Source organism: Lynx canadensis, chromosome B4, assembly GCF_007474595.2.
Source record: "Lynx canadensis isolate LIC74 chromosome B4, mLynCan4.pri.v2, whole genome shotgun sequence".
Taxonomy (NCBI): Eukaryota; Metazoa; Chordata; class Mammalia; order Carnivora; family Felidae; genus Lynx; species Lynx canadensis.
In genome coordinates, this window is record NC_044309.1 from 126,075,027 (window position 1) to 126,102,917 (window position 27,891).

The following is a 27,891-nucleotide window of genomic DNA, read 5'->3' on the forward strand; positions in this document are numbered from 1 at the left end:
ATCACACAAGAATTCAGAAACAACATGGCAGTTACCTAGCAATTGTATCAACCCTTCTAAAAAGAACCAGTGTCACAGGAGAATGGGTTGGCCCAGGAAATAGGTTCTAGAGAAACATTTTTGTCAGTGTGTCTAGATAATGGACAAATATGAACATTCTAGCCCCTACAGAGAGGTTACCTTGGTCTGAGCAAGATAATATACTTATTTTTTATTATAGTTTCATGCTCATCAACTTCCTCTGGATAAAGAATTCAGCTTTTCAAAGTACTCAAAATCGGGAAAGTGGATCAGGGATGAAGCCTTCTATCATTGGAAAGGGATACCTCCACCATAAATAATGAACTAGTCTTCCTTGATATTTTAAGTCACATGATTTTTATTTTTTCGTTTAAATTTTAGTTAATATACAGTGCAATATTGGTTTCAGGAGGAGAATTCAGTGACTCATCACTTACATACAACACCCAGTGCTCATCACAACAATCGCCCTGATTTTTAAACTTCTAGTGTGCTTTTCACAGAATGGTCACCTCTAATTAAATTAAAAACCCTCAGTTCTTGGGACTTGTAAGGCTGTTAAGGCTGAAGGTCAGACTCTGGACTATGGCAAATTTACCACTGAATGGTGCTACTCCTGGTTTTACCATTGGCAGGGCTTCCCCTAATAGTGATACTTGTCGCCTTCCATTATTGTACAAGATTTATTTAAAAAAAAATTTTTTTTTAATGTTTATTCTCGAGACAGAGACAGAGTGTGAGTGGGGGAGGGGCAGAGAGAGAGGCAGACACAGAACCCAAAGCAGGCTCCAGGCTCTGAGCTGTCAGTATCAGAGCCTGATGCAGGGCTTGAACTCACAAACTGTGAGGTCATGACCTGAGCTGAAGTTGGACACTTAACTGACTGAGCTACCCAGGCGCCCCAGTACAAGATTTATTTAAAACTTCACGTAACAACATGAATGGACTTAATTCCACTGAATTATACATTTAAAGTGGTTAAGTGCTAACCATTTATATGTGTGTGTGTGTATATATATATATATATATATATATATATATATCATATATTTTACAATCAAGAAAACTTCACTTGATCTTAGCCAAAAGGCCGAGAAGTGATAGAACCAAGAAAGCTTCAACAAATAACTTTCAACTATCATATTTATTCATACTTTATACATTTGTTGCATGCTTGTTTATGCTAAAGGCTATAACAGGTACTAGGGATACAAATATTACTAAGACATGAGGTCTTGTCTTCAAAGCATTTACAGTCAAGTAGATGACAGATACATAAAATCACTAAGTACAAATAAGTGTTACTAGGTTCTAGGAGGGAAGTTTTTATAGCACACAGTGGGGACACTGAAGAAGGAAAAGTCAATTTTACTGGAAGATTCACAGAGGTAGGCTAAATCACAGACTAGTCACCTCATTTTCTCAAGTTAATCAAATTCATTCTTCTTCCAGTTCTAAGATAAATGAGAATAATCTCATAAACGAAATACTGAGTGAAACCAGCCAGGCCAAAAAAAAAAAAAAGATTACAAACTATAGGATTCTATAAAGTGCAAAAATGGGCAAAAATTATAGTATTAGAAATTGGGAGAGTGGCTACTTTTGAAGAGGAGGTGGTAAATTAATAAGTTCAATAAATACATTCAGAATTTTCTTAAGATGGCATTTTATTTCTTTAGAGGGCTAAATGATAAGCAGGCACTTAGACTCTTCCTGAGTCCCTAAAGTGATGAATATCTCAACTGCCTATAACTTCCCCATAAAAAATGCAGTAAGTTATATTGTCACAAGAATAACAGTACAAGAGACAATGAGTAGAGCAAAGAGCTTTGCTGAATCAACTGGCTTATGACTAGCATAGCTGCTTATAAAAATCAGAAATCCCCACATTAACTGTATCTTCAGGGACATTACAGTGGTTAAATTTCGAATGCCAAGATTATATAAGATGACAAATCTTAGAATGAAAATAGCTTTAAACAAACTCCCATATTTCTTATTTCTAAAAATCCCATGTTTTCTGAGGGCAAAAAGTTTGTATGATCACAGTCCTCTTATGTTACACTATCAATAGCACCAAAAGGATTTTTCACTCATAAAATTCGAACTTAAAGACACTACGGGGGGAAAAATCGCATAGAAAATGTATTCAAAGGAAACATACCAAAAATTTAATAATGACTGTCTCTAGTGGATGGAATTGTGGGTGATTTTTATTTGCTGTTTTCTATTTTTCTGAATTTCCCAAGTTCTCTATAGTGAATAGTTTTTTTAAGCAGTTTTGAGGTATAATTTACATACCATAAAATTCACCTGTTTTAAGTATACAATAATTTTTAGTAAATTTACAGAGTTGTGTAATCATCACCACAATCTAATCCAGTTTTAGAACATTTTCATGCCCATTTGCGTTCATTCTCATTCCTACCCCTAAACCTAAGATAACCATTAACTTAGTTTCTTTTAAAGGCATGCCTTTTCTGGACAGTTCATATAAGTGGAATTGAGCAGTATGTGGTCTTTTGTGTCTGGATTCTTTAACTTAACATAGTATTTTTGAGGTTTATCCATAATGTAGCATGTACCAGCATTTTATTCCTTCTTATGAATTAATATTCCATTGCATAGACGTACATTTTGACTTATTATAAATGAAGCTATCGAAAACAGTCTTATGATTCCGTAAGTCTTCGTGTAGACATGTTTTCATTTCTTTTGGACAGACACTTAGGAATGGAGTTTCTGGGTTGTAAGTTAAATTTATGTTTAGCTTTTTCCAAAGTGGCTATAACATTTTACAGCCCATCTCTCAACAACGTTTGAGGGTTCCAGTCTCTACACATCCTTTACAGCACTTGTTACTGTCACTTCTTAGGCACTCTTTTTTTTTAATGTTTATTTTTAAAAAAAAAATTTTAAGTTTATTTATTTACTTTGAGAGAGACAGAGACAGCACAAGTCGGGGAGGAACAGAGAGAGGGAGACAGAGAATCCCAAGCAGGCTCCGCACTGTCAGCTTGGAAACCAATGTGGGGCCTGAACCCACAAAACCTCAAAGATCATGACCTGAGCTGAAACCAAGAGTTGGACGCTTACCGACTGAGACACCCAGGCGCCCCAAATGTTTATTTATTTTTGAGAGAGAGACAGACAGAGTGTGAGTGGGGGAGGGGCAAAGAGAGAGGGAGACACAGAAACCAAAGCAGGCTTTAGGCTCTGAGCTGTCAGCATAGAGCCTGATGTGGGGCTTGAACTCACAAGCTGTGAGATAATGACCTGAGCTGAAGTCAGATGCTTAACTGACTGAGTCACCCAGGTGCCCCTGAATGGGTATTCTTAGTGGAAAAAAATTAAGTTAAAAATTAATAGGGTGGCTGGGTGGTTCAGTTGGTTAAGCATCCGACTCTTGATTTCGCCTCAGGTTGTGGTCACAGGATTGTGGAATCGAGCCCCACGTCGGGCTCTGCAATGAGCACGGAGCCTGCTTATGATTCTTTCTTTCTCCCTCTTTCTCTCTCTCTCTCTTTCTCCCCGCACCACCCCCCACCTCCCCACCGCCTGCCTCTCTGCCCCACTTGGGCTCTCCTTCTCTCTAAATTAAAAAGAAAAGGAAAAACATTAAATTAAAAATTAAATAAAACCTAAAACATATTACTATCAGAGGCACCTGGGTGGCTCAGTTGGTTAAGCATCTGACTTTGGCTCAGGTCATGATCTCATAGTTCGTGGGTTCAAGCCCATGTCAGGCTCTGTGCTGACAGCTCAGAGCCTGAAGCCTGCTTCAGATTCTGTGTCTCCCTCTCTCTCTGTCCCTCCCCTGCTCCCACTGTGTGTGTGTGTCTCTCTCTCTCTCAAAAATAAATAAGCATTTAAAAAAAACTTTTTTAATTATTATCATAATTAGATTATGCTTTGTTTCATTTTAAGAACAAAAATACTTCAATACATCTGTATATAAGTTACATAGAATATTGACCTTTGATATGCCTTGTGAGACACTATAAGATAAAAGCCTACAAACAGGATAAGTAGAGGGAAAAAATGGATATGCTTCAGAAGTATCTAATCCTTTCAAATGGAACAAAAACTGGAGGGAAGAATGCTTTAATAGCAAGTCAAATCCTCAGGATCTTTCCATAATCACTTGCTCCCATTTCCAGGTCCATAATGCTCTCTCCTTCATCTGCCTACCCAAATTGCTATCCACCCCACAATCTTCCAAGAAAACTTCTTGACCTAAATTCTACTATGTGTAAATATGTTTTTCATCTCTAAAATGTCACTAATGAAATGAGGGTATACATGTGTGAGTGCATGTATATACACATGTATGTATGTGTACAAAGAACTTACTATACAAAGATAGATTACAAAAGATAGATTTTTTAAAAATATAGTGAGGATTCAATAAATATGTATTTGATTATTAATCTCTCTATGTTACTAAGTGTAGAAAATTCCTTTTCACTTACTTCCACTGCTGCTACAACCTGGAATATTTTCTCCAGGAGAATATCCCATGAGGCCTCCATTCCCATTAGGATTAGAAGGCACTGATGCAAGAAGACCTAAAGGGAAAAAATTTCCTATTAAGTTATGCTCAAGATCAAATTCAAGGATAGGTACACATAAACAACTGCCAAAGAAACAAACAAAAGGTAATTGCTGACATACCTAGTCCTCTATATCGTGAAAGCTGCTGATAAATCTGTTTCATCCTCTCAATATTCAAACGGCTTGCCTCAGCATGGTTCACCATCGGTTTAGGATAATTAACTCCTATCAAACATTTGGCTACCTTTTGGATACCTTCTGGTGCATTCCAGGGATCATAGATATATTTTGCAGGGAAACCTCTTAGGACAGGCAAATAACGCCTTTTGGGAGAAGGAAGAAAAACTATTAATAAAATGAACTATAAGCAAATTATAACAAACTAATTATTAGCTATGAATGATCAAAATCAAGTTAATACCATTTAAATGATTTGTTTACCCATCTCCTCATTTCTGCTGCCCATGATAAGTGGGGAAAACCTTAAGTGTTGCTTAAACATAAAAATTTCTTCCTGGATTAGTTATTCCAAACTGAATAAAAATCACCCTTGATTTACCTGATATAGTCTCCATTGGGATCTGTTCTCCTACCAAAACCAACAGGGCAATAGCAGTGAAAAAACTGTTGGAAAAAGGAACTACAAGACAGCCACATCCAACTTCCAGCATTTATGCTCCAATCTGCATCAAGCAATAATTCTTCAAATACCTTCAGAAGTAACAGTAACCAATTAGTTTGTACACATATAATTCTCAAAGCAACCATTTTCCAGGTCTCTGTAGATCAGAAGTCAAGGAAAAGAAAATCTAGCACAGAACTATAAAATTAAACTTTCTAAAGTCAGCCTCTTTGTCAATGTTCTGTTCTGTAATGAGTTATTTCAGGGAAAGAAAAATATCAGTAATATAAGTGAATTTCTGAATAGAATTCACCTTTCTAATCTTTGCCGGTGGTATTGGGACCAGAGTAAAATACTCAAGTCAACGATTCAAATAAAAAATGAAAGAAAAAAGCAGTAAACATTTTCGAGAAAGCAAACATATTACCAAATAAATCACTAACAAAACTTTAGAAGCTTGGTACCACTGGCCTACATAGAGGGAGCACTCAAATATAAATGACCTTTATGGGAATGCAAGCTGGTGCAGCCACTCTAGAAAACAGTATGGAGGTTCCTCAAAAAATTAAAAATAGAACTATTTTACGACCCAGCAATTGCACTACTAGGTATTTGTCCAAGGGATATAGGTATGCTGTTTTGAAGGGACAAATGCATACCAATGTTTATAGCACTATAAACAGTACTATCAACAATAGCCAAAGTATGGAAAGAGCCCAAATGTCCATTGATGGATGGATGGATAAAGAAGATGTGGTATATATAGACAATGGAGTATTACTCGGCAATCAAAAAGAATGAAATCTTGCCATTTGCAACTTTGTGGATGGAATTAGAGGATTTTATGCTAAGTGAAATTAGAGAAAGACAAACATCATATGACTTCACTTATATGAGGACTTTAAGAGAAAAAAAAGATGAACATAAGGGAAAGGAAACAAAAAATAAATACAGGGAGGGGGACAAAACAGAAGAGACTCTTAAATATGGAGAACAAACAAAGGGTTGCTGGAGGGGTTGTGGAAGGCTGGATGGGCTAAATGGGTAAGGGGCATTAAGAAATCTACTCCTGAAATCATTGTTGCACTATATGCTAACTAATTTGGATGTAAATTAAAAAAATAAAATAAAATAAATATATATATAAATGACCTTTAAAAATGCACTAGCATTATAGAGTTTAAATTTGGAATTCCTTGACCAAGTTAAAATGAATTTTTATAAATTCATTAAGTGTTTGTTGTAACATCTACCTCACGTACAACTTTGTACTAGGAAATATAGGAGATGCAAAAAAAAAAAAACAAAAAACCCCAAAAAAAGGATCAGATGGGGCGCCTGGGTGGCTCAGTTGGTTGAGGGTCTGACTTTGGCTCAGATCATGATCTCATGGTTCGTGAGTTTGAGCCCTGCATCGGGCTCCATGGTGACAGCTCAGAGCCTGGAGCCTGCTTCAGATTCTGTGTCTCCCTCTCTCTGCTCCTCCCTGGCTTGCACCCTGACTCTCAAAAATAAACAAACATTAAAAAAAATTTTTTTTAATGGATCAGAAATGGTCCTTGGATAGGGGAAAGTTATGTTATAAACAGGAAGGTAAATCAAGTCCTATTACATATAACCACAAGATGATGTCATAAAATGCAGTATGTTTCACTTTCATACTAGGTTACTAAAAAGCTGTGATTTTGAAGTGAAGTAAAATCATACAGGCTTAAAATTTTACAATATAAATTCAATATTTCTAAGAATTCCAGGTGAATCCTTTTTTGTAGTAGAAATAATCACCTATAAATATGTTAATCTAGTAAGTCCAGAGTGTTATTAAACCTTATAGTTCCCTTGATGGCTAGGCTGGTTCAGTCTCTGAAATGACTTTAGGTTAATCAAACCAGTTTTCACATTTTTCCTATCTGATTATACCATTCTGCTCTCCAAGAGTGTGCCTCTTTAGGGATTTAAATTCTTTACCCACTGAAAAAATTAGACTATAAACGAATCTACGTAATAGACAACTTATAGGAATTGTTTAATAAAGTACAGAGTCTTCCAAAGTAAGACTGTACCATATTAGTTAGCGGAATACTTACTTTCATTCCTTCTTCCCAACTAATCCACAGGTCACCTCGGGTCAGGAAGCAAGCAACTGCATGTCTGGCTAAATGGTGAATCCAACCCTCCTGACGAAGCTGTGTCATGATGGCATCAATCCATGGAAAGCCTGTCCGTCCTTCTGCCCATTTTGCTAAAGCCTCAGGATTCTTATCCCAAGGAATCTGAACACAGATGGGGTTTCCTTCCATTTTATCAAAGCGTGGATTATTTGTTGCTGCTGTATAGAAAAATTCACGCCATAACAGTTGCCCATAAAGGGAAAGGGGAGGGGAACTGTTCTTCTTTACCTAAGGTTAAAATGCAAATAAGTATTATAAGCAATTTTTAAAAAAGTATTCTGAAAATCAAGCTTCAGTTTTAGATAGTACCTTTTTGTAGAGATCTGTTAGTTTGAAGTAAAATAGTCGACATGACAAACAACCAAATCGAAGATAAGGACTGAGTCCAGTAGGGCTAGCAAGCAGTGAATTTGCATTCATTCGAGGTCTTTCAAAGTTTGCCACCCACGCCTGAAAATACACAGAGAGAATTATGCTAACTAATTGCCTTTTCCATTTTAAAGAGTATTTAAAACTGATATATATTTCTTTAAAGTTACATAGTTCTGGGGCGTCTGGGTGGCTCGGTTGAGTGTCCAACTCTTGATTTCTGCTCAGGTCATGATCTCATGGTCATGAGATCAAACCCCGCTTCAGGCACTGTGCTGGGCATGGAGCCTGCTTCAGATTCTCTCTCCTTCTCCCTCAGCCCCTCCCCTGCTCACACTCTCTAACCTCTCTCAAAAACAAAAACAAAAAAAAGTTACATACTTCTTGGAGAATAATATCTTATTATCCCAGCCACAATCATGTTTTAATAAAAAACACAGCAGAATACAATTAAGCATTCTTTTGTTTTAGCCATCCTGGTGTAGCACATACTCATATGAAATAAATTACCTTCAAATTCCTAACACGAAGCTGAGAGCACTTTCAACCTGTCTCCTTGACACTGAGGTAAAGGTGAAATAGAAGAACTTTATCTTAGCTTCAAAGTTATGGTCATCAGATACCAGCTTACACAGAAAGAAGAGGTAGTATTGGTAGTAGCTAAAGAGGAAATAATCAGCAGAGGAGGAAAAAAAATATCTAAATGAAGAGATGGTTGTTAATTTTCAAACAATTAGGTCTGTGCTGTTTTAACTATTTCTCTCAATTCCTCTTGTTCAACAGTCTACTTTTTGGTTTTAAAAAAGAGTGAAATTATTCTTTAGATGCCAGTTTGGAAATACAAGCATGATCTATGTTATCATACTTTTCTTTCCAAATGCCGTTCCAAACGTGTAAGTGCTTCAGTTTCTCCGCCTGGCCATACTGCAGAGGGTAAGCCATCTGTATCAAAACCTAAAAAAAAAAACAAAAAAAAGAAAAAAGAAAAAATATTCTTCTGGAACTAAAATAATTTTTATTGAACCGCAACAGGTAGGAAAAAAATACTTTGCAGAATAATTTATGACAGTAGCATAAAAATGAATTGATGGCCCTGGATAACTCCTCATATATAAGGATACATCATGGTCTCTATTCTTTAGGATGAACATCTTAAGGTGATCACAGATAGATCACATTTATAGAACACATAAATAATGTACAGATTTATCACTTCTTAGTTTAAGAGTTTCGTTTAGATTTTTTTCTCCTTTCCCTCTTAATGCAAAATACTTTACATGTCAAATTAGAAGTGAGATTTTCTGAGTGATTTATTAACTCCTAAGCTATGCATTTATTACCATTTACACCTACCAAGTTCTTCCAGTGAAGGGACTCCATATTTCTCATCATGGTCATCAGACAGAGGAGTTGTGCACTTTTCTATTAGTTCTGAAGTAATTGTCTCTACGGGTATCTCTAGTGGTTCCATTTTGCTGATGAGAGTCTGGAATCTTTTATAAGTAAGAGGTGGTTGTCCACCATTGAGTTCAATGATCCTAATAACAAAGTAAAATAAAAATATAATTTGGCTGGTTAAGTTCTGAAAAGGCTTAAAATCAGAAAATAAAATTAATTACTTAAGACTTCTAGGCAGATGTAAGCTCCTTATACAACCATGAAAATTACTAAAGTAGTTATTGAATCTAAAAACCATTCTCGCAATTTTTTAAACATCTGCTACTTGTCAAAAATATACAGTATGCAAATACCAAAACCTTTAAGACAAAGGGTATCACTAAACATCTATGAGTGAAAAAAACAAGCAGCTAAATTAGCCTAAAGGCAATAACATAAAAATAATACATATGAAAAGGTAAAAACATTAAAACTCAGCTCAAAGAATCTCTTAATCGTCAGTAAAAACTAAACCAGACCAATACAGTATCAAGGAGCAATAAGCAAGTCTCATTAATTAGGATTCTATATTACTGTAGTGACAATCACTTGCTATTTTCTATTGTGCTTATCATGCATTTGTTTAAAATGTCAGCATATGTATCTTATGTACATTTTACATTCACTTCTGATCACTGATTGCCTCAATCAAGTTATAGTAAAAAGAAAAATTAGCTTTGACAATGGTAGTTTGGATCAGACACTATTTGGGAATAACCAATTATTTTCTTTTACGATGGCCATTTGCTTGACATTTAGCCCTAATAAAGAAATACTGTAAAATCTAATTCCTTCATTTTATGGATCAAAAACTAGAGCCTACTGAAAGAGTTAAATAAGTTAGTCAAGGTTGCATAACTAATAAATAGGAAATCAAGGTTTCCTTAATCCAAATGTAGTACATTTTTACAAAGTTTTTAACTTAAATTCCAGTTAGTTAACATACTGTATTATATTAGGTTGAAGTGTATACTTTAGTGATTCAACACTTCATACAACACCCAGTGTTCATCACAAGTGTCCTCCTTAATCTCCATCACCTATTTAACCCATCCTCCCAGCCACCTCCCCCTCTGGTAACCATCAGTTTATTCTCTATAGTTGAGAGTCTGTTTCTTGCTTTGCCTCTCTTTTTCCTTATGCTCATTTGTCTTCTTAAATTCCATTTTTCCTTAATGGTGTATAAGAATGCAAAAAGATTTCTGCACACTGATTTTATAACCTGTAACTTTACTGAATTCATTTATCAGTTCTAGTAGTGTTTTGGTGGAATCTTTAGGGATTTTTATATACAGTATCATGGCATCTACAAATAGTCAAGAGTTTTACTTCTTCTTTATCAATTTGGATGCCTTTTGTTTCTTTATGTTGCCTAACTGCTGTGGCTAGGAATTCCAGTACTATGTTGAATAAAAACGGTGAGAGTGGATATCCTTGTCTTGTTCCTAACTTTAGGGGAAAAGCTCTCAGTTTTTCACAATTAAATATAATGTTGACTATGAGTTTTTCATACAAGGCTTTATTATGTTGAGATGCATTCTCTCTAGACCTACTTTGCAGAAGGTTTTTATCATGAGTGGATGTTGTACTTTGTAAAATGCTTTTTATGCATCTATTAAAATGATAATAATGGTTTTAATCCTTTCTCTTATTGGTGTGATGTATCATGTTGATTTTTTGCGAATATTGAGCCACCCCTGCATCTCTGGAATAAACTGCACTTGATCGTGATGTATGATTTTTTTAATGTATTGCTGAAATTGATTTGCTAATATTTTCTTGAGAATTTCTGCATCTATATTCATAAGAAATATTGGCCTGTAGTTCTTTTTTTTTTTTTTTTTTTTTTGGTCTTTATCTGGCTTTGGTATCAGGCTGAACTGGCCTCATGGAATGAATTTGGAAGTGAAATTAAGAAAATAATCTCATTTATAATTGCACCAAAAACAATAAGATATATATATATATATAAGAGATATATGACTTTCGGCTTAATATCAAATAAGACCCCTGCCTGAATCAAACTACAGTTTTTATACATTTGGAAAAGTAGAACAAAATTAACTAGTTTTTCATGTAACTTATAGAATTAGCTTTATTAACTAGATAAAATGAGTAAAGAACTAAAAAAGTATTTAAAAGGTACATAAATTATGAGATTTCAAGTTCAGCACTTGTAAGGATGACAGTATCCCAAAAGTTAGTACGCTAATGAATCTTATAAACCTTCAAAATTCAAAGAATATAAATACTTTCTAAATTTAAACTTACCACAGAAGTTTTTTTGGACAAAGCATCACCAAGAAATGATATTTAAAAAAAAAAACACTTTGAGAAATAAGATATTATGCCACATTTTAGAGGACTACAGCTATGCAAAGTAGTATTACATACAATTTGCATCTGAAATTAAAATCCAGACAAGGTATACATACAGGAGAGGCACCTGGATGGCTCAGTTAGATAAGCATCTGACTCTTGGTTTCAGCTCTGGTCATGCATGGTTCATGGGATCAGGCCCCCCCGGGATTCCTTCTCTCTCTCTCTGCCCCTCCCCTGTTTGCACACTTGTGTAAATGTTCTTTCTAACTCTCTCACAATAAATAAATAAACATTAAAAAAAGATATACATGCATGAAATAAAATAATTTAAGACAATCATACTGAACATATCAAAGCGTAGCATAGCTTTATATCATATAAACTATGAGATTAATATTACTAAGAGCCCTGAAAGGCAAGACCACAGGTTGAGTTAGAACAGTCAAGGAAAATTATGTGATACTCATAATAGTTTTGAAAGTGAAATTCTGAGTATTTTTGTCTTATGCACTAAATGTGCCTGTAATTTTGGCATCTCTCATTGAGTAAATAAAAAATCACAGCAGTTAAAAGGCTAAGGACTTAACATACATTCATTTAATTCTCCCACAATTCTATGTGTATGTTGTTATTTTCATTTCACAAACTTAAGTCCCACAGGTTAAAACTTACTGGTCCATGTGCTTAATACCACTAAACTGTATGCTTAAAAATGGTTGAGATAACAAATTTTATGTTATGTATATTCTACCAGAATAAAAGAAAAACTTACTTGTCCAGGTCATATAATGTATGTGAAATTCGTACAATAACTTCTACTCCAGCTTCAGTAGCCAGTTTCTTAATGGCTGCATCTCGTTCCTTTCCAAAGGGCTCAGAATCATACTCAATTGAAAGTTTAGTAATGTTCCATTCCTAAAGTAAGAAAAACGGACAAAAATGTACACAAATTTTAATAATTATTTTTTCTATTACAACAACACATTCTGGAAAAAGTGATAAGCTCAAACTCTACATATGAAATTATTATACATAAATCAAACTTTGAATATGCAGGAAGAAACCACACAATTTATAAATTCAAAAATATGTTAAGAAATGTATAGTGATTAGATTTCAAGCATTGTACTAGGCATTAGACAATCTAATAATATGCTTAAAACCAGCTTCCTACACTAAATGTGTTTGTATAGCACTCTACTTTTCAAATAATTTACATTTGTTCCTCAAAATAATCCTCAGTTTACCTCTTTGGTTGGTATCTCCATTTGGCAGATAGGATTATTTAAAAAAATTTTTTTTCAACGTTTATTTATTTTTTGGGGACACAGAGAGACAGAGCATGAACGGGGGAGGGGCAGAGAGAGAGGGAGACACAGAATCGGAAACAGGCTCCAGGCTCTGAGCCATCAGCCCAGAGCCTGACGCGGGGCTCGAACTCACGGACCGCGAGATCGTGACCTGGCTGAAGTCGGACGCCCAACCGACTGCGCCACCCAGGCGCCCCAAGATTATTTTAAAAATTTAGGGACTTGCCCATGTTCACAAAGAGCCAGAATACCTGAATTTATGTCTGTTGATTCTAAGAATTGGTCTTTCATAAACCTTTGATAGTTAATATGGTATACACAATGCTTTGCTGAGGTACTCTTTTGTAATTTGTTATTTCTGATTACCAAAAAATGCTAACTGTGGAGATACAGAGATAGTAATAATAATACCAGATATTTAGTGAGTATCAGGTGCTATATTGATAAGTTATGTACACATCTCCTTATAGTGATTTTCAGTGTGGAGACTGTGACTTCAGGTAATTAACTGATTTCCCCAGCGGGTAGTAGCTTTTCTTTTTAATTCTAAAATCTACTCTGATATATCTTACAAAGAAAAAAAAAATCAACAGCAATTCTACCATTAGTTAACTAATTATATAGTAAACACACTAATTCTCTAAACCTGGACAGTTTAGACAAGGGCTGTTTCCAATGGTGTGATTAAAAAAAAAAATTGCTACTATAAACCATGCAGTGTCTATCCTTATCTTTATGTGTTCATCTTAAACATTCTGGGGCATTTGTTCTATTTTTCCTAGAAACAGTCCCTTGAAAAACAATGAATGGATAAGGTAAGCACATTTAAAATTTTTATAGACACACCAAATTTTCCACCAGATATAGTGTACCAATTTACACTCTCATCAGCAGTACACCAAAGTGCTTGCTCCCCATACACTTGCCAATAGCATGTGTTCAAGGTTTTTTTTTAAAAAAAAAAAAACACATACATACACATGGAATAAACAGAAAAATAATTTCTAAAATTTTTAAATTTTATTTTCTTGAAAACCTTGAAGAATGCATATCAAGTGATCAACAGCTTTTACCTTTGAAGAGTAGAATTTAGGAGTGCAAATAAAGTAATTATTTTTTATTTTACACATAGTTGCACTGTTCACATTTGTTAGTACAATCACGTACTGTTTTTGAAATTTAAAAATAAAATTAAAATGAGTAGGAAAGCATTATATTTCTTTGTTTTATGGACAAGAAGTATAAAGTAGCATTTAAAAAAACCCAGGATCTAAGGGCACCTGGGTGGCTCAGTCAGTTAAGCTTCTGACTTCAGCTTGGTCACAATCTCATGGTTGGTGAGTTTGAGCCCTGCATTTGGCTCTCTTCTGTCAGCACAGAGCCTGATTTTGGATCCTCTGTCCCCCTCTCTCTCTGTCCTTCCCTCACGCATGCACACACACATCCACTCTCTCAAAAATAAAATAAATGTTAAAAAAAAAACACACACATAGGCTCTAAACTCAGACCTCCTGAGTTAAAAGACTGGCTCAACTATTTGCACAAATGGCTAAACTCCTCCTGCCTGCTTCCTCGTTTATAAAATAGGTAGATTGTAAGTAATGTGCTTAGAGTAGCTAGCATATAATAAAAACTATGTATTTGCTACAGTAAAACAAACAAAAAAAACCATTGTTACTGTTTACATGACATAATGCAAGTAAATTGTTAAGGACATAGTATACAGTAAGTCTTCAATGAATGGCAGCTATTATTACTAGCCATTCGGATATTTCTTCTTTTGTGAGTTGCAGCTTATGTTTGCTTGGTTTTCTATGGCAATGAATTTTTCTCTTCGGACTTGTAAGAGCTCCTTATATTTTAATGATAGCAACCTTTCTCTGCCTTTTATGTTACAACTTTTTTTTCCTAAGTAGTAGTTAAAAATTCTATGATTTTTTAAATGTTTACTTATTGAGTGAGAGAGAGAACATGAGTAGGAGAGGGGCAGAGAGAGAGAGGGATACAGAGAAGCCCAAGCAGGCTCCATGCTGTCAGTGCTGAGCCTAACATGGGGCTCAATCCCACAAACCATGAGATCATGACCTGAGCCAAAATCAAGAGTCGGACACTTAACCGACTGAGCTACCCAGGCGCCCCTCTATGATTTTTTTATAAATAAGTTTTTAGATAGATGATAGAGTTTAAGATGACTCAGTAACACTCCCTTCCCTTTTTCCTTGTAAAGGAAGGGAACATAAATCACAGTTAAAGATCAAAATATAGACCACATTACTAGTAAAGAAGAATTGGAGAAAACATACTAGGTTTATGGGCAGGTAAGCTTGAGAATATTTCATCCCTGAATAAAACAGATTTACCCACCCAATGATAAGCAACACCTTCCCTGCAATGGGGGCTCCCCTATAAAATTTATGGCTCAGGAGAAGAGAATAGGATATGTGTTCTTAGCAAGTGAAGAAAAGGTACAATCTGAGCTATGCTCACGTAGGTCCTTCTACTAAACTCACCAATGAAATCTTTAACTTCTTCTCTGGGGATAAATTAGTGATTATCTCTCCACAATAAATATGAAAAGATACAGAAGAGAAGGTTCCCCAAACATTAAATGTATTCACTCATACGTCAAATACTATAATTCTTAATACAGGCCAGATATAACACTAGGTCCCTCCTTCCTGGAGCTTACTGAGGAAGATTGATAATCTGGAGATAAATTTAAAAAGTACTAACAATTAGAAAAAAATATAATGCTATGATAGGAAATATGGGGAAGAGGGTAATAAGCTAGTAAGCTAACTATCTACTCTCTTTCCTTCCCAATTACACTGGTTAGCTTTCAGTAAGTGGTAAAAGTACATATCCTTGCTTTACTCCTTATCTTAGGCAGAAAGTACTCAATATATCACCATTAAGAATGACATTAGTTATGTTTTCTTATAGACAACCTTTATCAAATTAACACTTACAAATTTTCTATTCCTAGTTTAAAGGTATTTTTAATCATAAATCAATGTTGAATTCTGTCAAATGCTTTTTCTTCATCTATTGAGATAATCATAATATATTTTCCTTTATTCTATTACTAGGAAGAATTATTTTAATTGATTTTTATAATGTTGAACCAGTTTTGTATTCCTGGAATAAACCTCACTGGATCATGATGTAGTATTGTTTAAAAATATTGCTAATTTCAATTTGTTAATATATTATTAAGAATATCTGAGTCTGTTTCTGGGAGACATTTGGCTATCCCCCCCTTTTTTTCCTTAAAATCTCTTTATCAGGTTTTGATATTAGAGTATGGTATTAGAATTATGCTGTTTTCATAAAACAAATGTTTTGGGGAAGTGTTCCCAACATTTCCCCATATTTTCTGAGAAGTACTGTAAAATTGGTATGATTTCTTTCTCAAATACATGATAGAATTCACAATTAAAGCCATTCTGGGCCTGGAGTTTTATTTATGGAAAGGTTTTCCATTATAAATTCAAGTTCTTTAAGAGATAAAGGACTATTCACTTTTCCTTTTTTTTCTTTTTCTGAGAATTCTGTAACTTGTACTTCCAAGAAATTTTTCATTTCATCTTGGTTGTCTAATTTATTGGCATCATGTTTACATCCTTTTGTAATACTTTTGAAGTTTAGAGAATCTCTAGTGATAGCCCCCTTTTTTATTCCTGATAAAGAATGATAGAAATGCTATGATAGAAATTTTCTCCCTTTTTCACCCTGATCAATATTGCTAGAAGTTTATCAATTCAATCTTTTCAAGATCCAGTTTTTGGCTTTGTTGACTGAAATCAATCAGGATTCAGTCAAGAAACAGACAACATCAGCAATTTGAACAGGGAACATTTAATATGAAGAATATTAGCAAGTAAAAGGTGGTCAACAATGACAAGGAGTAAAAGAGGAGTTAAAGCTACACTGTCCAATATGGTAGATAGTCACTACCCACAGAAGTGGCTTCTGAGCACTTGAAATGTAGCTAACTGGAACAGAGATGTGCTGTAAACATAAAATATACACGGAATTTCAAAGACTTCATATGAAAAAAAGGTTAAAATAGCTTAAAATTTTAATACTCCTTTTATATTAAAAGGATATTTTAGATATACTGGGTTAAATAAAATATATTATTAAAATTAACTCTGGGCACCTGAGTGGCTCAGTCAGTTGAGCATTTGACTCTTGGTTTTGGCTCAGGTCATGATCCCAGGATCATGGGACTGAGCCTTGCATCAGGCTCTGCACTGAGTATGGAGCCTGCTTAAAAGATTCTCTCCCCCTCTGCCCCCTCCCCTGCTCACGCTAAAAATTAAAATAATAATAATAATAATAAATAAAATTAACTTTATGTTTCTTTTACTTTTTTTAATGTGGCTATTAGAAAATTTAAAATTATGTATGTGGCTTCTGTTGGATAGTACTTGTCTAAGGTGTCCAAAATTAGCAATTGCACAACACAGCCACCACCACTAAATGGAGAGAAAATAAGTAAATAATGAATTAAGAACTCAGAAGAAAAGAACCCTCCACTGAGACTCCCACCTTAATGCATGGATCTTGCTGCCACAGTAACACAAAACCTTTCCTGTAGAGAATGAACTTGCTAAAGGGCAAGGCCAGACCTGGTTAATAGTAAGCTGGGTAGTTGAGAAACTTCCTACACAGGGGTCTGGGTGAACTGCAGCTGGTCTGTGGAAGTGGCCTATCAGGGGCAGGGAAATTTACCAGAGGGTGTGGGTAAGCTGGGGCTTGCTCAGGAGGGAGGCTGAAGTAAAGACTACTGGGCCTCCCATATGCTCAACTGCTAGCTAATGTGGCAGGAAAAACACACAAGACTACCAATAAGGAAAACCCTTTCTCTCCTACTATGACTTGGCAGAGAACCACCAACAATATCTATTGAGGAATTCTAGTATCAAGCCAGCTGGCAAAGGAAAAATGTTTACAGCATCCAGCTTCACTATCACATAGCAGGACTTAGAAGGGTGAATTAGAGCTGACAGACAATAAATTAATTATCGCACATTTATTTTCTCTATTGTCTTTCTGTTTCACTGATTTTCATTCCTCTGTTATTTCCTTTCTTCTACTTACTATACTATAGGTTTAATTTTTTCTTTTTCTACTTTTTAAGGTGGAAGCTTAGTTCTTTGATTCCTTCTTTCCTAATGGAGTACTGAAAGCTACTAATATTCCTCTAAGCACTGCTGTAGCTGAATCCCATAAATGTTTGTTTTTTTAATGACAAGTTGAATTTTAATATTTTAAAGAAATTACCCTAATATTAAGACTATTTTTAACTGAAGTAAAGTGGTGAATCTCATGAATTTTTATATATTTTTCCATTATCAGTTATAAATATTTATTATTTTTTTCTATTCATTTTAATTTAATTCTATTGAAGCCAAAGAATACATTCTATAGAATGTCAATCTTTTGAAATTTATTGATACCCATTTTGTGGCTAAGCATATGGTCTCTCTTGGTGAATATTTCATATGTGCTAAAAAAGAATATATTTTCTATAGCTTTGGGGTATAGTGTTCTGCAAATATCAGTATACCAAATCAGTTGATAGCATTATTCATATCATCTATATCTTTATTAATTTTTGTATATTCTATCAACAACTGAGAGAGTTTATCAGTTTGAGATTCATATGTTTTTATGCTGTTACCTGGTACATGTACACTTATAATAGTTATACCTTCTTGATGTAAGATTACTCTTAATTTTCCCTTGAATTCTACTTTCTTACGCTGTTTGCAAAGCACATCTTTTCCACTTGTTTTTATTTCAAACTGTTTATTCATTAAAAATTTTTGAGTATAGTTGATACACAATGGTACATTAGTTTCAGATGTACAACAACACTGTGATTCAAATTCTCTATATGCTATGCTATCCTCACCACAAATATGGCTACTATCTGTCACCATAAAACGCTATTACAATATCACGGACTATATTCATTATGCTGTGCCTTTTATTCCTGTGACTTATTTATTCCATAACTGGAAACCTCTATCTCCTGTTTCTTCATATTTTTAAAATGTCTCATCAGCATCTAGTTGGTTCTTGCTTTTTATTCTGTGCCTTTCAAATGGAGAGTTTAAACTATTTACACTGAATACAACTGGCATAGTTGAGCTTAAATTTATCTACCTGCTTTCATGTGAATGAGTCAAATATTTTTTGTATCCCATTTTAAATTCCTCTATTGAGTTTTCTGAAGTAGCTGTTCATGTTATTTTAGATCATAATGTGCATTCTTACCACTGTCTACTTTCAAATCATATATTACTATTGAATAATGTAAGAACTTATATATACTTATATTTATGTCCCTCCCATCTTGTGTGATCCTGTTATAAATTTTATTTCTATATATGTTATAAGCCCCTTAATATTGATTACCTCCTATAATTCACTATTAGTTGTTTTTAACCTGTCAACAGTCTTTTAAAGAAAATAGGATATATAAATATACATAACTAAAAATAACAAAAAAGTTATTTTGTATTTACCCATATATTTAGTGCTTTCTTCTTTTTTGCAGATCCTATCTTTCATTCAGAATGATTTCCTTTCACCTAGCAGAACTTCTTTTAGTATTTCTTACAGTATAGATCTTTCGGATATGAATTATTCTATTTTTGACTGTCTGAAAATGCCTTCATTTTACTTTCTTTTTAAATTTAAATTTACCTGTTTATCTTCTTTCTATCTATCTATCTATCTATCTATCTATCTATCTATCTATCGCCTACAGCACCTGGTATTCCCAGGTGGTCTCCCATCCAAGTACTAACCAGGCCCAACCCTGCTTAGCTTCCGGGTTCAGATGAGATTGGGTGTATTCAGGGTGGCATGGCCATAAACTACCTTCTTTTTTTAAATGAATATTTTTGCTACGTTAACAACGTTGTTCGTAGTTCTTTAAAGATGTCATTCGATTGCCTTCTGGACTCAACTGTTTCTAACAAAAAACCACCAACATTCTTATTGTGGTTCCCTGAATACGTCTTTTCTCTTCTGGTTGCTTATAAAACTTCTATCTTTGGCTTTTAGTTAATTGACCATGAAGTGGCAAGATGTAGTTTTCTTTATATTTATGCTCTTTAGGGTTTTTTGAGTTCTTGACACTGTGGGTTGATATCTTTCATCAATTTTAGAAAATGGTCAACCATTATCTCTTCAAACATTTTTTTTTCTTGTCCCAAACCTCTCTCCCCTTATTTTCTAGGTCTGCAGTTATACATATGTCAGGCCATTTACTATTGTTTCACAGACTGTTCTCTTTTTAAAGACTTCCTTCTCTTTGTGCTTCAGTTGAGATAATTTCAACTGCCCATCTTCTTTTTTTATTTTTTTAATATTAAATATACTTTATTGTCAAATTGGTTTCCATACAACACCCAGTGTTCATCCTGACAGGTGCCCTCCTCAATGCCTATCACCCACTTTCCCCTCTCCCCCACCCCCCATCAACCCTCAGTTTGTTCTCAGTATTGAAGAGTCTCTTATGGTTTGCCTCCCTCCCTCTCTGTAACTTTTTTTTCCCCTTCCCCTCCCCCATGGTCTTCTGTTAAGTTTCTCAGGATCCACATAAGAGTGAAAACATATAGTATCTGTCTTTCTCTGCCTGACTTATTTCACTTAGCACAATACCCTCCAGTTCCATCCATGTTGCTGCAAATGGCCAGATTTCATTCTTTCTCATTGCCAAGTAGTATTCCATTGTATATATAAACCACATCTTCTTTATTCGTTTGTCAGTTTATGGACATTTAGACTCTTTACATAATTTGGCTATTATTCAAAGTGCTGTTATAAACATTGGCTATTATTGAAAGTGCTGTTATAAACATTGGGGTACAAGGGCCCCTATGCATCAGCACTCCTGTATCCCTTGGGTAAATTTCTAGCAGTGGTATTGCTGGGTCATAGGGTAGATCTAGTTTTAATTTTTTGAGGAAACTCCACACTGTTTTCCAGAGCGGCTGCATTCCCACCAGCAGTGCAAGAGGGTTCCTGTTTCTCCACATCCTCTCCAGCATCTACAGTCTCCTGATTTGTTCATTTTAGCCACTCTGACCAGCGTGAGGTGGTATCTCAGTGTGGTTTTGATTTGAATTTCCCTGATGAGGAGTGATGCTGAGCATCTTTTCATATGTCTGTTGGCCATCTGGATGTCTTCTTTTTTTTTTTTTTTTTTTAATTTTTTTTTTCAACGTTTATTTATTTTTGGGACAGAGAGAGACAGAGCATGAACGGGGGAGGGGCAGAGAGAGAGGGAGACACAGAATCGGAAGCAGGCTCCAGGCTCTGAGCCATCAGCCCAGAGCCCGACGCGGGGCTCGAACTCACGGACCGCGAGATCGTGACCTGGCTGAAGTCGGACGCTTAACCGACTGCGCCACCCAGGCGCCCCTGGATGTCTTCTTTAGAGAAGTGTCTATTCATGTCTTCTGCCCATTTCTTCACTGGATTATTTGTTTTTCGGGTGTGGAATCTGGTGAGTTCTTTATAGATTTTGCATCCTAGCCCTTTGTCCGCTATGTCATTTGCAAATATCTTTTCCCTTTCCGTCGGTTGCCTTTTAGTTTTGTGGATTGTTTCCTTTGCAGTGCAGAAGCTTTTTATCTTGATGAGGTCCCAACAGTTCATTTTTGCTTTTAATTCCCTTGCCTTTCGAGATGTGTCAAGTAAGAAATTGCTGCGGCTGAGGTCAAAGAGGTTTTTTTCCTGCTCTCTCCTCTAGGGTTTTAATGGTTTCCTGCCTCACATTCAGGTCCTTCATCCATTTTGCGTTTATTTTTGTGTCCATTGCCCATCTTCAAGTTCACTGATCCTTTGTTCTGCTTTGTCCAATCTGGATTAAGCCCACTGAATGAATTCTTCATTTCCTTCTTTTTAATAGTTTCCACTTGTATACTGAAATTATCACCTAACCACATTTTTCACCTTCGACTAGATTCTTCAATATCTATAGCATAATTATTGCAAAGTCCTTAATTCTAATCCCAACATTTGCATCAACTGTGGGGCTATTTCTGCTTTTTCTTTTTTTTTTCATTTTACGTGATTGCAAGTCACATTTTCCTGCTTCATCATGTGTCTCATAAGTTGATTGTATGACAATGGTATAAAGAATAGAGATGGAATAAATAATATTTATCTCTAGAAAATTGCATAGTCTTGGCTCTGACAGCTAGAAGTTGAATTACTATCATCTGTAATTGAGGTGGGTCTTGGCTTTGTTGCTACTTTAGTTAAATTCCTTCCATTCACCACTGGGTTCAAATATTTTAAGGGTAGGAGCCAAACTTCTTCAACAGAGCTTGGAATTTGAGTATGGAAAAGATTCTAGATGTCTCTCTCTGCTTGACAACCCAGTCAATAGCTTTACAAACTGTACACTTCTCTCTACCTTGTTGTCTACCCATCAGTCTTATGGTTGCTGCGGAGTTCTCTTTGCTTTTCAGCTTTGCTCCCTAATTTTCTATTCCTCTGGAGACATCTTTCAAGCCTGCTGTCCTGTCCCCAGCTTCAGTGGACTGCTACTTTGCACTAAGTGAATGCCCAGTAGCACTTCAAGAGGAATCTCTCTCAGCTCTTCTGCTTTGGTTTAGCCTTTGGTATATTGCCACTGGTATTCCACAAAAGCACTGTACAGAGTGAGTGTGAACTTGCTCTGTAATTTGGGTTTCTTGGGATTCTAATCTGCCATGTCAGTCCATATATGACCACAAAAGCTAGGTAAAATTTCTACTGATTTCTTTTTACTCTCAACTACAGTGGATTCCCTTTTCTTTCTGCTGTGTCACCAGGAATATAGCCAGCCATGAGTCTCTTCTTTCCTACGAAAGGCTCATTGCTTTATGGAAGTTAGTTTATTTAGGTTTCTTTGTGTCCTCAACTCTCTAGTAGGTTAAAAAAAAAAGCCCATGATTTTGTGGCATATTCACTTTCTTCTCATTGTTAAGATGAGACAGTAGATTAAGCAACATCTTTATGGATATGTCTCCTCAGGCAAGGGAAACAAAAGCAAATTAAAGTATAAGGAGTACACCAAAATAAAAAGCTTTTGCACAGCGAAGGAAACCAACAAAACAAAAAGGCAACCTATCGAATGAAAGAAGATACTTGCAAATGATATATCAATTTGATAAGGGGTTAGTATCCAAAATATGTAAAGAATTTATACAACTCAATACCAAAAACGCCCCCTAAAATCTGATTAAATAAAAACTTCATTTTTATTAATTCAGGTTAATTTATTATAATTTAATGATAATAAATAAAATTACAATAAATTTAATTTTTACATTCATTTGTAATTACATGTAATTAAATAAAGTTGATTTATTATAAATCATAGTAATTTAATTAAATAATTCAGGTCAGGGGACCTAAACAGACATTTTTTCAAAGAAGACATATAGATGGCCAACATACAAAAACAAGATGCTCAACATCACTCATTCCAGGCAGAATAGCTAGTCTTAAAAAGCCAAGAAGGGCACCTAGGTGGCTCAGTCGGTTGAGTGTCCGATTCTAGGATTCAACTTAGGTTATGAGCTCAGAGTTGTGGGATAGAGCCCAGCATCAGGCTCTATGCTGACTCTCTCTCTCCCTCTCTCTCTCTGCCCCTCCCCAACAAAATAAATAAGTAAACATTAAAAAAATAAATAAAAAATAAATTTTTATTTAGACAAGAGATAACAAGTGTTGGCAAGAGTATGGAGAAAAGGGAACTCTCATGCAATGTTGGTGAGAATGTACACTGGTGCAGCTACTGTGGAAAACAATATGGAGGGTCCTCATAAATTAAAAATAGAAATACCATATGACCCAGTAATTCCATGACTGGCTATTTACCCAAAGAAAATGAAAACACTGGGGCGCCTGGGTGGCACAGTCGGTTAAGCGTCCGACTTCAGCCAGGTCACGATCTCGCGGTCCGTGAGTTCGAGCCCCACCTCAGGCTCTGGGCTGATGGCTCAGAGCCTGGAGCCTGTTTCCGATTCTGTGTCTCCCTCTCTCTCTGACCCTCCCCCGTTCATGCTCTGTCTCTCTCTGTCCCAAAAATAAATAAACGTTGAAAAAAAAAATTAAAAAAAAAAAAAGAAAATGAAAACACTAATTCAAAAGATATATGTACCTCTATGTTTTCTGCAGCACTATTTATAATAGTCAAGATTTGGAAGCAACCTAAGTGTCCATTTATAGATGGAGAAAGAAGATGTAGTACATATATACACAATGGAATATTACTCAGTCACAAAAAAGAATGAAATCTTGCCATTTACAACAACATGGATGGACCTAGCAGGTATTATTCTAAGTGAAATAAATCAGAGAAAGACAAATATCATATGATTTCACTTACATGTGGAATCTGAAAAACAAAACAAATGAACAAACAAACCAAACAGACTCTTAAATACAGAGGACAAACTAATGGTTGCCAGAGGGGATGCAGGTGAGGAAATGGTCAAAATAAATGAGGGGGATTAAGAGGTACAAACTTCTAGTTACAAAATAAAAGTCATGGAGATGAAAAGTACAGCATAGGGAATACTGTCAATATTTTAATAACATTGAATGGTGACTGATGGTGACCACTTCTGATGAGTACTAATGTCTAGAATTGTTGAGTCAATATGCTGTATATCTGAAATATAACATTGTATCTCAATCATATGTTAATAATAAATAAAAAAGAAAAAAAAAGATGTAAGTGAAATCATGTCACTCATCTACTCAAAAATTTCCATGGCATCCCATTTCACTCAGAGTAACAGCCAAACCCCTAAACATGGTCCATAAAGAAAGCCCTGTGATCTGGCTCCTTGAAACCTCTCTGACCTTCTCTTTCCTTTTCACTCACTGTGTGTTTCTAGCTACGCTGGCCTTCTTGCTGTTCCTAAACAAGTCACAGCACGCTTCCACATCAGGGCCTTTGTAACTGCTATTCCCTCTGCCTGCATCATTATTTCCCCATGTTGCAGTTATCTTAGTAGCTCAAAATGATTGATTCTCACAAGACTGTCAGTTAACTAGATAGTGGTTCTGTTGGTCTCACCTGGGCTCACTCATGAGCTTGCAATGAGCTGACAACTTGGTGGGGGCTGGAAGATCTGAGATAATCTCTCTCATACATCTCAGACCTTGGTGCTGGCTCATGATTGGCCCTCTATTTCTACATGGTCTCCCATAATTTGATATTCTAGCCCATATTCCCAGCACGATACAAGGAGCATTCTAAAAGGGCAAAGTAGAAGCTTCAAGGTTGCTTGAGGCTTAGGGTTTGGAATTCAATGTCTCCCTTGGCAGTTGGCCAAAGTAAGTTACATAGCCAAACCAGATTTAAGGGAGTGAGAAAATAAACTCTACCTTTTGATGGAAGAAGGTGCAAAATGTTGTGGCTTGACAATGCCACACCCTATATATTTGCATGGCTTAATCCCTTCACATGGTTTGCTCATATGTCATCTTAGAAGGGAGGCCTTCCATGATTTCACATAATTACCCTTCACTCACCTTGGCACTTAATATCCCACACTTTATTTTAGCACCTATCACTGCCTGACATTGCATATTTACTTGTTTATTATCTGCCTCCTTCCCACTATCATATAAGCTCCATGAAGGTAGAAACATCTGCTGTTTGGTTCACTAGTATATCCTCAGCACCTTGAACTCTGCCTTGTAATAGCAGACAAGCAATATCTATTGAATGAATTGTCCTATTCAAATGAGCATGTACCATAAAATAATAAAGAATCCAAAATAACTCAAAATGCATGAATTTTATGCATGTGAAATGTTAGTAGCTTTAGATGTTCTTCTTTGATTTATTCTATGATTTTGGACAAAACATTTTGTTATGCTTCAATGAGTCCACCTATAAAAGACTTTAGCCACATGTCCCTGTTTCTTGGATATAATGAGAATGTTTTAAACCAACTCTTTAAGTTCTTCATTAAAAGTTCCTGCTGGGCCTAGAATGTACAAGGTCTTGGTAACTTTTCATTCTGGCACCAAATGTGGAAGATGCAAGATTTAACTGCATAATAATAATTGATACAAGATTCATATGATTAATAGTGTTACCCTAGTTTTGCCTACATTAGTGTCTAAGTTTCTTTATCATTTCTTCAGAACATGAAAAAAAAAGTTAACAAAAAAGTCCTATATTAAGTCAGAATTTAACTGGGAAAAATCCTAAGTAGAAAACACATCAGAAAACACAATAGTTTATCACACATATATGTGTGTATAAAAATTCCCTGACCCCATCCCTAAATCTATTAAATATAAATAGAATGAATGCTATAAAGAGAAGATACACAGCAGACATCAGTACTGAGCCACTGTCACCATACCAACCAACTAAAGTACTACTACCAGGTCTAAAACAGTTTTACCTCCCATGTAGGAAATAGGATTACTTACCTACTAAAAATTCTATCTTCTGTACTAGAATAAAACCAGAGACAATAATATAAATGAGTCAGCTGGTTATGGACAAAAGAGTCTTTCCCCTCAGAGAAACAGGGTGTGAGGGTGGGGAGTGGGAAGGGGACCTGCTTTTTACTGCATAACCTTTTAGGCTTTTTTTTTTTTTTTTTTAAACACATGCATGTAGTGCCTCTAAAAAAAAGTAAAAATAAAAACATCAATGCAATCAAAAAGGAATTCCCTCTATGGATCTAGACACAGTGTATAATCTGAAAGGAAGTTTCCATAAGTGGTATTTTATACAAACTACTGTATGTAGCCCAAGGAACAACCTGAGTATAACAGTAAGCATCTATGCATGTGTGTGTGTTCATGTATCTGTATTTTATGGCCCATGCAGAAACCACTGTTTCTCTGCCAGTGTTCATCACAACAAGTGCACTCCTTAATCCCCATCACCGATTTCACCCATTCCCCCACCTCTGTCTCCTCTGGTAACCATCAGTTTGTTCCCTACTGTTAAGAGTCTGTTTCTTGATCTGTCTCTCTTTTTTCCCCTTGACTTATTTGTTTTTTAAATTCCACATGAGTGACATCATATGGTATTTGCCTTTCTCGGACTTATTTTGCTTAGCATTATACTCTCTGACTCCATCCATTTGTTGGAAATGGCAAGATTTCATTTTTATGTCCATCTATCAATGGACACTTGGGTTGCTTCCATAGCTTAGCTAGTGTAAATAATGTTGCTATAAATGTAGAGGTACATGTATCCCTTTGACTTAGTGTTTTTGTATTTTGGGGATAAATACCCAAGTAGTACAATTACTGGATCATAGGGTAGTTCTGAGGAACCTCCATACTGTTTTCCACAGTGGCTACACTAGCTTGCCTTCCTACCAACAGTGCAAGAGGGTTTCCTTTTCTCCATATCTTTAAACACTTGTTTAAGTTTCGTTATTTTTGCAAGTAAAATCATCTTAGGATTCAGTTTACTTATACCACATGGATTTAGAGATACACACATTTTGTACTCATGAGTTGCTGATAAACTATTACCATTGTTTCTGATATTCTTTCTACCCACAACTCTTCCATGTACCTAGGTTAAATTCTGACTCCAAGTAGCCACAGTAGTAAAACATACTTTAATAAAGTAAATTTTCAGTAGCCAGAACTGCTGCATTAGCCAAATCCTAAACATTAAAGGTTTCTTTCATACCAATGAAAAAGACTAAGTAGTGTTGATTTGATTCCCAACACTGGGGACATTTTCACTCAGGGAAAGGGACTGTTCTCATCTGTATTAGAAACAGGCACATTACTATTAAAATTTTTTGATGAATCAAACAGCTGCAAAAAAACCCAAAAAGCAGATATACATTAGGAATCCTAATGGTATAAATAGGAAGGGATGGACAAAAAAAAGATAGCCAAGAAAACAACTTCTGGTCTGAGCAGTACCATAAGCTAGCTGCATGACCTTAGTCAACTCATTTAATCTCTCTAGGACTAATGTTTTCATTAGGGGAAAAAAGGCAAAGTAAGACTAGGAGATTTAAGATTTTACCAAGTTAAAAAACTCTGCCATGAAACTACAGTT

General features: G+C 35.5%; 1 protein-coding gene, 1 non-coding gene and 1 pseudogene across 2 annotated transcripts in view; all 3 read right to left on the reverse strand.

Moving 5' to 3' along the window:
- The window catches only part of CRY1 (cryptochrome circadian regulator 1), a 95,420-nt gene that overhangs the window by 2,261 nt on the left and 65,268 nt on the right, over positions 1–27,891 (reverse strand). Inside the window, exons 3-10 of the mRNA XM_030320447.1 lie at positions 12,269–12,411; positions 9,091–9,275; positions 8,603–8,691; positions 7,678–7,818; positions 7,285–7,596; positions 5,135–5,286; positions 4,696–4,898; positions 4,494–4,589 (exon numbers count right to left, since the gene is read on the reverse strand). Coding sequence (XP_030176307.1) covers positions 4,494–4,589; positions 4,696–4,898; positions 5,135–5,286; positions 7,285–7,596; positions 7,678–7,818; positions 8,603–8,691; positions 9,091–9,275; positions 12,269–12,411 — 1,321 coding nt within the window. The remainder of the gene's footprint in view (positions 1–4,493; positions 4,590–4,695; positions 4,899–5,134; positions 5,287–7,284; positions 7,597–7,677; positions 7,819–8,602; positions 8,692–9,090; positions 9,276–12,268; positions 12,412–27,891) is intronic.
- On the reverse strand, positions 980–1,123 carry LOC115519639 (annotated as a pseudogene).
- LOC115519510 lies at positions 19,582–19,700 on the reverse strand. Its single transcript, XR_003970530.1, has one exon. It is a non-coding gene; the product is annotated as a 5S ribosomal RNA (ribosomal RNA).